At 37.4% G+C, this 14,018-nt stretch overlaps 1 protein-coding gene across 1 annotated transcript; it reads right to left on the bottom strand.

The window, feature by feature from the left end:
* Positions 1 to 83: 83 nt before the first annotated feature.
* On the bottom strand, positions 84 to 5,755 carry LOC117416536 (RING finger protein 227-like). The gene is made up of 4 exons (XM_034027672.3): positions 5,623 to 5,755; positions 3,720 to 4,079; positions 1,913 to 2,014; positions 84 to 1,068 (listed from the first exon to the last, which is right to left on the bottom strand). The coding sequence occupies exons 2-4, from the start codon at positions 4,037 to 4,039 to the stop codon at positions 1,029 to 1,031; spliced, it is 462 nt and encodes a 153-aa protein (XP_033883563.2). The 5' UTR covers positions 4,040 to 4,079; positions 5,623 to 5,755; the 3' UTR covers positions 84 to 1,028.
* Between the last annotated feature and the right edge of the window lie 8,263 nt (positions 5,756 to 14,018).

Here is a 14,018-nt window from a genome sequence, read left to right as displayed (position 1 = left end):
TTCCGAGGAAGGTCGCCTCGTTAATGAGAACTCTGCAAACAACTTTTAAATGCACAATAAATGTCTAATTCAAAGCTGAAGGGTTTTCATTAAATACATGTTTATTAAAAATCAAATACAAAAAAAACTGTTAGAAGTGTACAAAGCAAATAATAAATAAAATATGTTGACAATTAAATATCACGCTGAAATCTGATAATCCCTGGAAGGGGTGAGAGTAGCTGAGTGTAATTCACAGAAAGCCAGCTGTCACTCCAAGTTACTGATTACTTTAACAGGAGAGGGATCTGAAACACTTTGACTGTGTCAGGTCTTAATGGTATGGATTTCTGAAATTTTGAATGAATCATAAATTAATGAACTGTTTTTTTGTTAAGAAATATTACCTGCTAGGGAAATGTATGATTTTTATAGACCTGTTTTGTCATTAAAACTGCTATGCAATTGTGTCTCTTGATGTGGAGTATTGCTATTATTTGATATTGAATGTGCTTTTTAATTTATCAGTGTAATCTTTTAAAGGAATGCACAATTCTTACTCTTCTTCTGTTTCCAGTTTCTTGTGAGGAGGTCTTAGACAAGTTAGCAGTCAGTTTTTAGTCCATCTTGTTACTAGCTGTTATCCCATTTATATACAGGGTGATTCAGAATTCTTGCAACATTGTTTTCCATTGTTTTCAATTCTACATACATGTTGACATTATTGAGCAAGCCTCTGGGGAACATGTCACAGAGGGTCTATTGTAGGCATTTTTTCTTTGCATATCATCCTCCACGTACCCTCGAGTGAATTATGAATCGCCCTGTATAACTGTGTTTGTAGTGTAATGAGAGGTCTCATGACTGTGGTAATCAGGTATGCACAGGGGCAGCATCTGAACTGGGGTGACTTCAACTCGTTTTCCGGAGCAGTGGTACCTTGCCTGGCTGTGCAGCTGTTTGCCAGCAGGCCTGTCTGGTTTCCCCCTGTTCCCTTGTCCCCCTGTTCTCATCTCTCTATGTGAGGACAGGGGTACAGGAAATCCTTCTCATGTTTCACTGGACCTCCTGCGCCAGGCTCTCATTTCACTGTGGAAAGAGAGAGATGGCAGCCATGAGTTCACCACATGAGTGCATTAGAAAATGCATTCTCATTTTCTTTTGAGAAAATAAAATATTTCACAAGACTGTAAGCTTCTCCCCCATATAATTCCAACATATATTCGTAACGTGTTGTATATTGGCATATAGTAACAAATAATAATGCTGTATATATTTACACTTTAACCCAAAACTTCTCATTGTGGTTTTCTTGTCTAAACAATAAAAGGATGAGAGTCTATAATATGTGAATTTTGCCTACAATCTTTAAACATATTCAGTCATCGGTATGTTATTCAGCATTATGACTTGATAAAGATTAGAAGATGATATTGTTTAACCCTTTGTGGTCCCATGTCGGACCAGGTCCGACATTACAATTTTCCCTTTCCAGTCCGATGTCGGACCCTGTCCGACATCATCAAAAACATGTAAAGCACAGGTCTGTAGTAGTTTTTTCTCCGGAAAAAGCCGAGAAAACTATTCAATGGCCGAGTGAGACCGATAGGAGCGAGAGAAGCCGAAAAAAAGGGGCGGATCTGAGGCAAAATTCCCATCTTTTAGACCTTTGTGTTTTGATTTCATGCTTAAAGTCCACTTTTGTCTATAGTTAAATTTTGTATATCCATGAAGCGCTGAGGACTGATTGCAAACTTCCTAAGGTTAAGGGAGTGTATTAACATTAAACCCTCAATAGAAACTCTCACTGAAGGTGAACAGCCAATTGATCTGAAGAAAGATCACACTTCCATGCAGTTCACAATGTTGATTAAAAGAAAGATCACACTTCCATGCAGTTCACAATTTTGATTAAAAGAAAGATCACACTTACATGTTACATCTTTCTTCGGTGCTCCTCCTGTACCTCAGGAAATTGAGTTTCTTCAGGAAAGACGGGATCTTGAGCTTTCGCCTCAAGCAAAGTGGGGCTGAGCTGCAAAGAGAAAGACAGAGAATGAGAGTGATAAGATGTCCTGATTTATTAATTTTTTTTATTTATTTTTCCAGAGACTGTTCACTGTCCTGAGATATACTGATATCTAAGAACAAACCGCTCAAAAAACAGCAATTATATTGTTACGTCCAATATGTAATAACATGTAAATGATTATCTTCTATGGACTTCTGCCAGGGAGATGTATGCAAATTGTGTTACATAATGATAAACCACGATTACACCAAACCCCAATCCCAGAGTGCATATGAACTGGCTGCCCTCCTTTCTGTGTTGATAATCATGGTGAGGTCAGGATTGAAAATGATGAAGCAAAATGATATCATATTTATTATGATGTTTTCAGTATTTAGAAATCATGATCTAGTGAAGTTTTAAAAATGGTCTTCCCACGTTTGTATCACATCTTCATCGTGGTCATGGTAGGAAGAGTAACATTGATCACAATGAACAATGTTATTGGCATGTTTCTCTGGCCCCTTTCAACAAGTTCCTTCTGTCATAGCATATACCAGCCCTAATCTAAACAATTGATAGATTTCCAGTTTCTTAATTGTAAAAAGTGTTCAGTAGACATTCTATCTAAAACTCTGTCAGCATGAGATGGAATCAGAATGAACATGGCTTCCCTGATCCTAACTCCTATCCCTGGTGCTCCATCGACTTATAGGTTGAAATTGTGCAGTTGCTTGTACTGAGCATGATGATGATGGGCCAGCGATATTCTAATACAGTAATCCGTTGCGTATCTGCCTGTCACATAACCGCCCGTCACATATCCGCCCTACCCGTTTACCCGCCATGATCAATCGCTTCAGCAATGTTAGTTTATAATTACACTGTGTTGTATGTGCTGCGTGCGCAACCATTGCTGGAAGTGTCACGTGAGCTGTTCAGTGTGTTGACTTGATATGTAAATAAATCCTGTTCTCCTGCGGGGGGCGTATCAACTTCAACCTCCGTCGCGCTCTCCTGCCTGTCACTCAGCATTAATACCCTGCATCCTTCTAAACAAGGGATTTAGGGGAGTTCCCTTATAAAAGCTGAATCTCAAAACAATAATTGTGTGAATATAATGTATCGCCGTCCCTTTGCAGCGCCAGCAATAAAGTCCCTGACAAGGTGAGTGTCTTTTATTTATTAGCCACAAACAACTGTAGGTGGCTTCCAGTCTCAAACTGTAGACAGGTACTGTTTCTCACTCAAAAAACTGTCACACACTTTTTTAGCGGCTCCTCTTCCACCATTCACACACGGAGCCTTGCAATCTTCACCCCATTCACTCCCGGCTGCGCATACACACTCACATGCATACCAGTTTAACAATACACACAACGCGTACAACACATAACAACCACAGCAGCGGGTCTTCTGAGCCCCCAGTTGTCCGAGTCGCTACAATAATAATTGTTACAGCTGTGTATAATGGTATTTAAAACAGGATTCATTTATCCGCCTTTTTACATATCCACCCTTATGGTCCCACGGCAGGTGGATATGCGACGGATTACTGTATAGTTTGAAGAAGGGGTAACGCCAAAAAGTGAACTAGAAAAGTGACAGTCTACTAATTGCACCGTTCAAATTAAAACTATTATATTTCATAATCTGACTCCTGATTTTGAAAAGCAAATAATGTTACGGAAATAAATGCAAAAAAACCCCAAAAAACAACTGGGTTTACCATTCAGGCTGCCCCTGAGTGAGCACTTTGATCTGCTCCTCTTCCTGCCCCTCCTCCTCCTCCTCCTCGCTCTCTGGTATCCGGCTCCACGCCGCGGTGTCCACCCATAACGCCTCCTGCAGTCTGAGCCCTCGCCCCACACTGGTTGTCTGCCGACACAGCGGGCAGCTGAGTGTGAGCATGCCCCCCCTCTCCCGCGCCACACAGCCGAGGCACGCCATGCAGAACGTGTGGCCACAGTGCAGCAGACGAGGCTCGCGGCCGCAGCGGGAGTAGGGCAGGTAGCACACCCCGCACTCCATCTCCTCGGATGGCACCATTGCTAACTGGATCCTGGTTTGGACAGATGACAGGTCTTTCCTAGGTTAACAGACAAAGAACAGGCTGTCAAATCTCCAAATGTTGGACTGGAAATCAGTGAAATTTCCATTTCTTTTGTATACCTGGGAATCACAATAGCAAAGTGCAGTTCATACAGCTATGGCCAAATGTTTTGCATTTCCCAATAGAATTATCTTTTTGCTTCATAAAGTCGAATGAAACCTGTTGTGTTAACATTGAATTACATATCACTGTAGTTTTCCATATACTTCACAAAAAAGTGACAAAAATAAAATATATATATATTTTGAAATCTAACATGAAATAATCTAATACTATTTTGACTTCCGGAGACTTCATTTGTAGTTTCAGTATGTGATGTAAATGTCAGTAACTTACACAGTAGTGAGTTTGAAATGGAAAGGTGTGGATATGATGATTTTCAGGAGATGTTTTCAGGATTTTGCTTCAATAGAACCTTCAGCTATTTGGGTTTATTCCACTGATCTAAACAGTGACTGTTTATAACGGCATCTCATAAATATTAAATCAGGACTACAACTGGTAACAAAGCAAAGTATCTGAGCTCACTATACAGAGAAACACAGTTGTTTTTCACACAAAGAAACAAGCTAATTGTGGAGGAATGTAACTCTGTTGTTACTCAAATCAGTTGGGCTTGCAATGACAGCCTTGTCTGTTTGTGTGTTATTGGGACTCAATGTCAGTGCACAGATTGTTGTCAAAATGAAAAATAATTCTGGTGAGTAAAATGTCTAAAACAGTTTGGCCACCAAGTTGTGGAAGTGGTTATGTTTCTGGGAGTCTCACTTGGTAATTGTTTGGCCTTCCTTCATGTGTTGAAAGATCTGCTATCTGAGTCCATCATGTATTCTCAATATATTCTAAACATTATACATATTATTATTATTATTATTATTATTATTATTATTATTATTATTATTATTATTATTACTATTTATTTCTTAGCAGACGCCCTTATCCAGGGCATAACAATTGTTACAAGATATCACATTATACATTATTTCACATTATACAAAATATATCTTGTAAAAAATATATTTTGTAAAAAAATATATCCTGATGTTTCTATAATGTAATCAATACACTGTCAGCCTATTTCATACATATTTATTTTTCATACAGTATGCAAACTACTAACATAACTGAGACTGGTGAGGTTATTTTGCTTCTAGTTTTAGTCTTAGAAAACAATTGCAAATTAATATAAAATGTTAAAAATAAAACGTAGCTGTTTTGGATTAATATTTAAAAACAATGTTAGAAAAAGCTAATCTAAATTTTACAGTGCTATCAAGTAAGAATGCATGTTGTATTAGGAAAATTAAAATAAAGATTTAAAAATAAATTACTGTACCAGTAAATGCAAAAAAAAGTGTCATGAAAGAAAAAATAAATATTTTATAAAATCTATTTCACCTTTTTATATCTATATAATATAGCTATACACAATTTTTGATTCAGCATACTATTTTCATTTAATCTTTTTTCAAGAAAAATTTCATTTTGACCAGTAAAAAACAACAAACAAAAAAAATACCTCGGGATCGGAGTTCAGTTCCAGCCAATAATCCTCACAGCTCCCAAAAGTGTTTCTTTAATGTCCTCCAGGACAGGCTGGCAGACAGGCACACTGAGTTTTGGGAGCCTGGATGATTTGAAGGGGGTTTAAAAGCAGTCTGGGGATGAAAGGGGTGGGCACACAATGTGTTTATGCAGATGGACTATTGTTTGGTGACAGTTGGCTTGTGGCAGGTGGAGGAGCCATTAAGCACTTACCCAGTCACTGCCTGGAGGCTAAGTTGCCAAGGCAACAAGGAGGCCACAACCAGGCCCTGAAAGTAAATTAACCATGTAAACAAATTCATATTTTGAAGGGTGACATGGAAATTTGACTAGGCCCACTCTGTTCTTTGTCTTTCTTGAACTCCCACCCTCTGGAATAATAAACAAATACAAATTCACCAGATATTTTGAGTTTGGTGTGAGCACCCTCAAATATGCTCCCTTGCAAAAACCCTACATTTGTTTAAAACTATAAATAATCAAGGACTTATATACAAATATAGTCTAACGGGATAGGGGTTATCATATACAGACAAGCTCAACTGACAAATTGTCATACGCACAGGCCAGCAGATGTGTCTTTGAGAACTCAAATAAAAAAGTACCCTATCACTAACACGAAAAGGAGACCCAGACGCGATCTGGAAAAACAATACATATGACAATGTCATTTCATTGCCTTGACAAGACATCTATGCCGTCCCATGTCGCCATTCAGCAGCACAACTGACACCCCTGAGAAAAAGACAATCCTTTTCTGTCATGACTTTGTGGATGTCATTGTGTAGCTTGCCATGCTCCCCCTAAACAAATTTAGCATGTGTATCAGTAGAGCGGGACGACAGTCCAAGGGTCTATTGTGACATGGCACTATGCTATTCACAATCCAAAGGGGCTGCCCAGTTGAGGGGTGCAGCTGATGAATGGCAGGAGATGGGATCAGAAACACCAAAACTTTATGTGGGGTCAGGTGGTATCATAATATAGGGCTCTAGTCAAAGTGAAAATGAAGTCTAGAAAACTAAACACAAGTTTTAATGATAATAGGAGGCAAGCCTGTTAAAGGGGACTATGCAGAAACATTTGTTTTGTAACAAATGCAATGCCCCTCTTAATTCATTTCAATATGATTTCACAGTCCCATTATTAATGTTGATTTTTTTCTGATAGATTTTCTTAATTTTAAAAGTATTTGTAGGTGCATTGCTCTCCCCTCCATGCTTTGCTGAACATATTTAGAGTTAGATTTAATATATGTTCTGCCATCCTGCTTCACCCAAAGTGGAAAATAGAGTTTGATATTTCCTCTTAAAGGGACACTATGTCCACTACGCCCAGCCCTATTTAGCCCTTCTCTGTTGTGTGGTTTCAAGCACATATAAGATGAATATAGAATAGAATATGTTTTAAAAAAACAAGAAAGAAAGAAATGGATGGGAATCAGAGACAGGCAGTAAAGAGGAAACTCATTAATGGTTGGGCGATTTTAAAACCAGAAATGAAAGAATATATCACATTTTAGTAAAGCTATATTGTAAATATTAGTTATTTAATACTAGAGAACAGATGTAATATTGAAAGCTATAATTACTGGGCTTTACTCCCAGTGCATAATTTAATTATCACGGCTGGGCCTCCTTTTGTCAGCTAATCCTGACCCGTAGCTACTTAACAATGTGCATCACATAGAATTGCATTAGGCAGGAATGCCATTATTAGACTAAACCGTCCCTTTGACATTTTGCTCCCTAGGTAATCTGTGTAAAGAGTTGGTGGGTGTTTGCATAATCAAGGGACTGCAATGTGACGAGTCCAATTCCATTTTTATTGCCAGAGCTCAACATTCAGGTGCTTCTGAATTTTAAAGATTTTAGACGCTCAATATGATCCTAATTTTTCAGACATTTGACTAAAAGCTTTAATTTTTGACCTAATTTCTTGACAATTCTGGATGTAGTTCAAATGCAGTTTGGAAGTTTTAAATACTCTAGGAGGTTTGTTATGTTATAAATCCTTGGTTAAAAAAAATATATAATAGTTTAGTGTTTTGTTTCACCTACATTTTAGCAATCTGTATAACTGTACTTAGCAAACATGAAATCTACACTATTTAACTACATTAAAACATGCAATTGAATCAGACCTCACTAGTCAAATGCCCAAAATGTGCAATATGTAATGAACAGTGGGCACAAAAAGTATTTGCACCCCCCTACCGGCCTGTGTGTGGGTGAGTATGGCAGTTGTTGGCTCTCTTTGTCGGATCACCTGCTAAATAAATATCTTGGTATTCCGGAACAGACAATTGTCAGCCTATTTAATACATGAAAAAGATGAGTGAGCTGATTTTCTATTAATAACCGTGGGTAGACAGTGGCTCATTAACCTCATTCGTTAACTGGAATAGCTCTGCAGAGCTATAAAACCTCATTGACAAACCTACAAGCATTCCCATTTAAATGAACAGATCCTAAGCTGAAGGTTGCTGTAGTCGAGATTTGACCTTGTTTTTCAAAATTCTTCAGCCTCCATTTGGACAGTAACAGAAAGCTTCCCCTATCCTTTTTATATCATAAAGACATTTGAAAGTGAGGGTATCACAGCACAGAGACACTTTCCAGACAAGAAAAGATCTATCAGAAACATGTAAGTCAAAGTGTACTAGAGAGTGGTATCATCCATCCAATTCTATCATAGTGATGTGTAAAGATTGTAACTTGAATAAAAATGATTTATGGTATAGTATATCTGTTTTGTGCTAGGTTGTGTTATAGCCTGACTATAAATCACATCACTATACCAACTGACAGTAACCTTTATTTCCTCTGGTATAGAGCGTGTGTCCTGTGTCAAACAGCCTTCAACTCTGTAGAACCCTATGCATTTTTAATGATGGCTTCAATGTGAACTTTCCAATATTTAATTACTCCTATGTTTTTAAAGTAGAGAAACACCTACAGTATTGACGTTACAAACTATTATCAAACATCCAAGTAATATAATCAAAGGTCTTAAGCACTCTAAAGTGGATTGGTTCTCAGTTTTCTACATTACTGTCGGATTTTCATCTTTCAAAAAAGAGTTTATTAAAGACTGCAGTAATGCTTTGAAAATATGGTCCATTGACTGTTTCCATTATCAAACCAGAATCACATTTTCACTCTCAGTCTACCTCTAGGCCTATGCAGATTTAATCTTTTCATAATTCATTAACAGACTATTCTTTATAAACCACTCTTGAATACAATCAAATGAATCCTGTAGGGTTTATATCAATCAATCAATCAATCAATCAATCAATCAATCAATCAATCAATCAATCAAACTTAGATTTACATAGCATGTCTCTCATATTTTTAAGGCTTAATAAACTATATAATCATCCCTATATAATGTAGTTTTTAAATGTAGTTTACCATCTTTAAAGCGAGAGGAGACTGTTAGGCCCATCTAAGCCCGCCCAGTTCCGAGTAGCTGATTGAGCTCAGATCTTTGTCAGGTTGGTTCCTAAAGGATCCAAGTGATTCTGCCTCAACAACATGACTAGGCCAGCCATTCCATCCCATCACCACACTCTGTCTTCTGGTCCTGGTTTCTGTGGTTCAGTTAACTACATCAACTCATTTTAAGATCTTAAACTCATTTTAAGATCTTAAACGCTTCATTCATGTCTGTAACAAGTGTAATAAAGCATAGGTAAGCATTGTAAAGCCCAGAGAGGTTCATAAAACATATTAAAAAACAAAACATCATAACCCTTGGTAAACAATGGTAAATTCATAACCACGGGAAAACCATGGAAAACTGCTACAGTACCGTGGAAATTTACTGCGGTAACGTTTTTTAAGGGGCATTTACTTAGTTTACACTGTTAAGGCAAATCATTGATGATTTATTTTTCTTTTTTACATCATAGGCCCCAATCATTACATTTGTAGTAAATAGATAACTTTTGGGGTGGCACTGCATATCAAATCTTTAAAGTCTTTGAAGGTATTCTGGGGTACCAAGAATGTGGTCTGAGTGAGATGAACAAGTTCTGATAAACAATATTTTGGCATTTTAGAATGTTCGTAGTACAGGGTGATTAGAAAGTAAGTTTACCACGTCAATGATAATGTGTGTTGATGTGGTAAACTTACTTTCTAATCACCCTGTATTTTTATATTAGCCCTTATTTTCACATTCTTTCTAGAATGGTTTTTCAAATTAGGCTCTGTACTGTAGCTTAAAAGAAATCTGGTTCCTGCAGGGGTTATAGTCTTGGAGAGAAGTGGAAATGGCCTGTATCATGGAATTCAGAAAACATTTTTACTGGAAATAAAGTTTTGCAATTTCAAAATTTCTGACAGCAGCTGATACTTCTTTGTTTATGTGCATGTTGTAATGTACTGGATGAACATCATTCATACTTTATATGAGAAAATGAAAAAGTACATTAAACTGTGTTAATTGTACTATATTACATATTGTCTGTTGAAGCAAAAACACCCCTTTTGTATATGTGGTGCTTTAATGAATGCCATATTGCATAAAATCCACAATATACTGTATGTCAGATTGTTTTAAAACAGATCAACCTGTAGTGTGATATAATGAAGAACAATGCAGCTCTCCAGGAACTATATTAACACAATGTAATCCTGTATTTGGCGAGTATGATGAGCAGCAGTGAGTCCTTAGAAACGTTTCCAGTGGAAGCATAGCAAAGTGTAATACAGCACAGTGAAAGCTACCAAACCACCGCACCTCTGACCATATTTACACCCTACACACCCTAATAAAGAAACACGTCCACCACACAAACAAAGGAAAAATATTTGCATGTACTGTCAGAACTGGGACAGAGCAGGGTCTTCAGCAGAGCCTGGCACTGCTAGAGCAGTACTGTCAGAACTGGGACAGAGCAGGGTCTTCAGCAGAGCCTGGCACTGCTAGAGCAGTACTGTCAGAACTGGGACAGAGCAGGGTCTTCAGCAGAGCCTGGCACTGCTAAAGCAGTACTGTCAGAACTGGGACAGAGCAGGGTCTTCAGCAGAGCCTGGCACTGCTAGAGCAGTACTGTCAGAACTGGGCACTGCCGGTCAGTCTGGACAAGACCAGAGTGATGGTCTTCCAGAAGAAAGCCAGATCACAGGGAAACAGGTACCGCTTCACTCTGGGCAACAATACACTAGAGCACAGCACCAGCTACACATACCTGGGTCTGCTCAGATCAGTGCGTCAGGGAGCTTCAACCTGGCAGTGAATGCATTAAAAGAAAACACACACAGGGCTTTCTATTCCATTAAGAGGAAGCTGAATAAGATGAATCCCCCATAAGAATATGGCTAAAAATATTTGAAAATGTTATTCAGCCCATTGCCCTATATGGTAGTGAAGTGTGGGGTCCACTCACAGACCAGGACTATACAGAGTGGGACAAACACCCAACAGAAATCATGCATGCAGAATTCTGTAAAAATAAACTAAAAGTGCAAAGAAATACAGCAAATCATGCTTGCAGGGCTGAATTAGGCCACTACTCACAATTCTTAATATTCAAAAAAGAGCAATAAAATACTGGGTTCATTTAAACCACAGTGACCCAAAATCCTACCATCACAAAGTCCTGACCAGATGTTTGTTTATTTCCCAGTGTTCCATTTTAATTTCCTACTTCTGTTTAATTATTTATTTTCATTATTTACTATTGATATTGATGTTCATAATGTTTATGTAATTTTATATTATATACCGTATTTTGTAACTGCTTTGGCAATACCGCTAATGTTATCCTGCCAATAAACACCTTTGAATTAGAATTAGAATTTGAAAGCATGGTTAAGCATAGGTAGTATTGTAAACCCCAAGCAGGTAATTGTGTGGTGAAGCATGTTAAAAAACATGTTCAACTATGGGAAATGCATAGCATGGGAAACCTTAAAAATGAGTGCAAATTAACTGTGGTGAGCTTTTATAAGAGGAATCACTGTTGGATACATCTGTATTGCTTTGGGGTTTGTAAAGTTAAGCTACAGCGAGTAGAACTAAGTTATCTGTAAAACAAACAAAACAGTGCATTCCACATTGATTTGAAGATGAATAGATAGATCTGATTTTGTTTAAATGTGTATTTTAATGAGATACTTTTTGTGTCACTTAGTCATAAGTCAACTTAAATTCCATCTGTGTCCTCTGGCCCTGGTTTCTATACTATGCTTAAAGTATTATTTAGAGTTTTGGAAGTAATAGAGCAAATAGATATACATAATATAGACAACTTATTGAAATCATAATATATTAAATAGATGTGGAAAAATGACCTTTAGGATATTAGCAGTGGACAATCCAAAAAAGACTATCCACACAAATGATGGGGCCACTTAATGGTAAATATTCACAGTAACATATACACCAGTGTAGGCTTTTCCTGGACTTGAATCCTTCCTTATATGAGGGAGTATTAGAATAATAAATAAATAATAATAAAGCAATCCCCAGTGGAGCAGAGCAGAGCTTGCTGATAAGGTTGGTGGGGTTTTCACTCTTGGAGGCCTGTGATGATGGAGGCCTCAGTCACCTCCTCCCTCACTGCAGGGTTCTTCCTGGGGGAGTCCTTAACGTCAGGAAGGGGCCTCTCACAGCTCACACAGCTTGACTCAAACATCCTGCTCATCACAGTTTCACAGAAGCTCGAGGAAAACTTCTAGTGCTAATAATGGGAATATAAAAGTTTCCCAAAGTACTGTATAACAGCGGAGCGTGATAAAGCACACTGAAACCATGGTAAAGCCCAGGAAGTTATCGTCAAGCATATTAAAGACGAAACATAGCAAACCAAGCTATAGTAAACTGTGGTAAATTAGTAGTAGATCCATGGGAAAGCATGGGAAAACTACAAGATTACTTTATAAGGGTCCACTGCCAACAAAACTTTCAACAAAATAAGTTGGTAAAAAATACATTGCATGTTGTACATATTTAAATATGTTTCCCATAATTGTATTGTGAAGTCATAAACTGCAATATAATATATTGTACTGAATATATTCTATAAGCATATGGATGAAATATTTAAGCCATAGTTAATGTTCTAAAATATTTAAAATATTTCACATATTTAAAATATGTGAATGTTAGATATCTCCCAGGTAAATACAGTGGCACCAATAAGTATAAAGACACAATACATTTCAGTATCCATAATTTCTAGTTTTAAGGTTCAATTTATTTTAAAAAAAAGCTAACTTGAATTCCCAATTGTAACTAGAACTGAAAAAGATAAGTAGACTTAATAACTAAAACATTTAGAAAGCTACAGCTTTACTATAATATACTGTTTGAAAATATGAATTGGTCACGTTTTATTTTAGGGACACTTATAGTTCATTAATGAGCTTGCTAACATGTTAATAGTAGCCTGTTTTTGGGAGCCAGATAAAACTGTTCAGCAAGTATCAGATCCATATTTAGGGGATTATCATATGACTGAAATGGAGGTACATTAGTTTAAAAGTTCTGAATATATTTCAAATATATTTCAAAGTGATCTCCTGTTATATCGTCACTATCATTCCTTTTTCCTGAGTAAGCCAGGCATGTCTCACTCCACAGCCCCACCTGATCCTGCTGCCAGAGGGACAGCAGCTTGTGTTTGTGGTTCATTAGTTAACAGGTTTATATCTGACCCCAGTTTTTCAACTCTGACCTGATGATGTCTATGTGGGGACAAGATCTGTTTTATCATTTAAGTACACAGACAGTGCAGGCATGGAATGCACTACATTAATCAAGCACTGGGGAGTAACAGCTTGGGTTCCAACAGGGGTACAATGTCTATTTACAGTCAAGGTAAAAATCGACTAGTTGCCACTTACAAAAAGATGTATTATTAAATCATGTATTTGATCGTGGCTGGTATTTGAATAAGAACAGCTTTATAACATTTTGCTGTTTGTGTGCTATATTTTAAAATGGCTTAGAACTATTGCAAATGTAATTTATATATAATGAATTGCAACCACAACTGCAGTCCCATCCCTCTGAAGCCACACTCTTCACAATTACTTTCTGTTTCAATTCAAACAGCTCAATACAATTACAATGTTGAAATTGCTAGTTTGTTACTAGTATACATTTTAAACACAAAAACATTACTATATTGCTGCTTCTGCTTTGAAATTGAAGCATGTGATTAGACTACCAGATGCTGAGGTCGACTGTCACTTTTCTAGTCGACCAGTTGGTGCTACCCCTAGGCCCCAGTAGTGGAGGGTAGATTATATTCTGAGAAACTATTATTAACATGCATATGCAAAACTATTTGATCAGTACAATATGGTATGAGTTTGTAATATAGCATTGAGGAGTTGCTAGCCATGTTACCAG

The sequence above is a fragment of the Acipenser ruthenus genome, chromosome 12, assembly GCF_902713425.1.
Source record: "Acipenser ruthenus chromosome 12, fAciRut3.2 maternal haplotype, whole genome shotgun sequence".
NCBI classification, from domain to species: domain Eukaryota; kingdom Metazoa; phylum Chordata; class Actinopteri; order Acipenseriformes; family Acipenseridae; genus Acipenser; species Acipenser ruthenus.
Note: the sequence above shows the minus strand (reverse complement) of the source record. Positions and strands in the feature narration are given on the sequence as shown.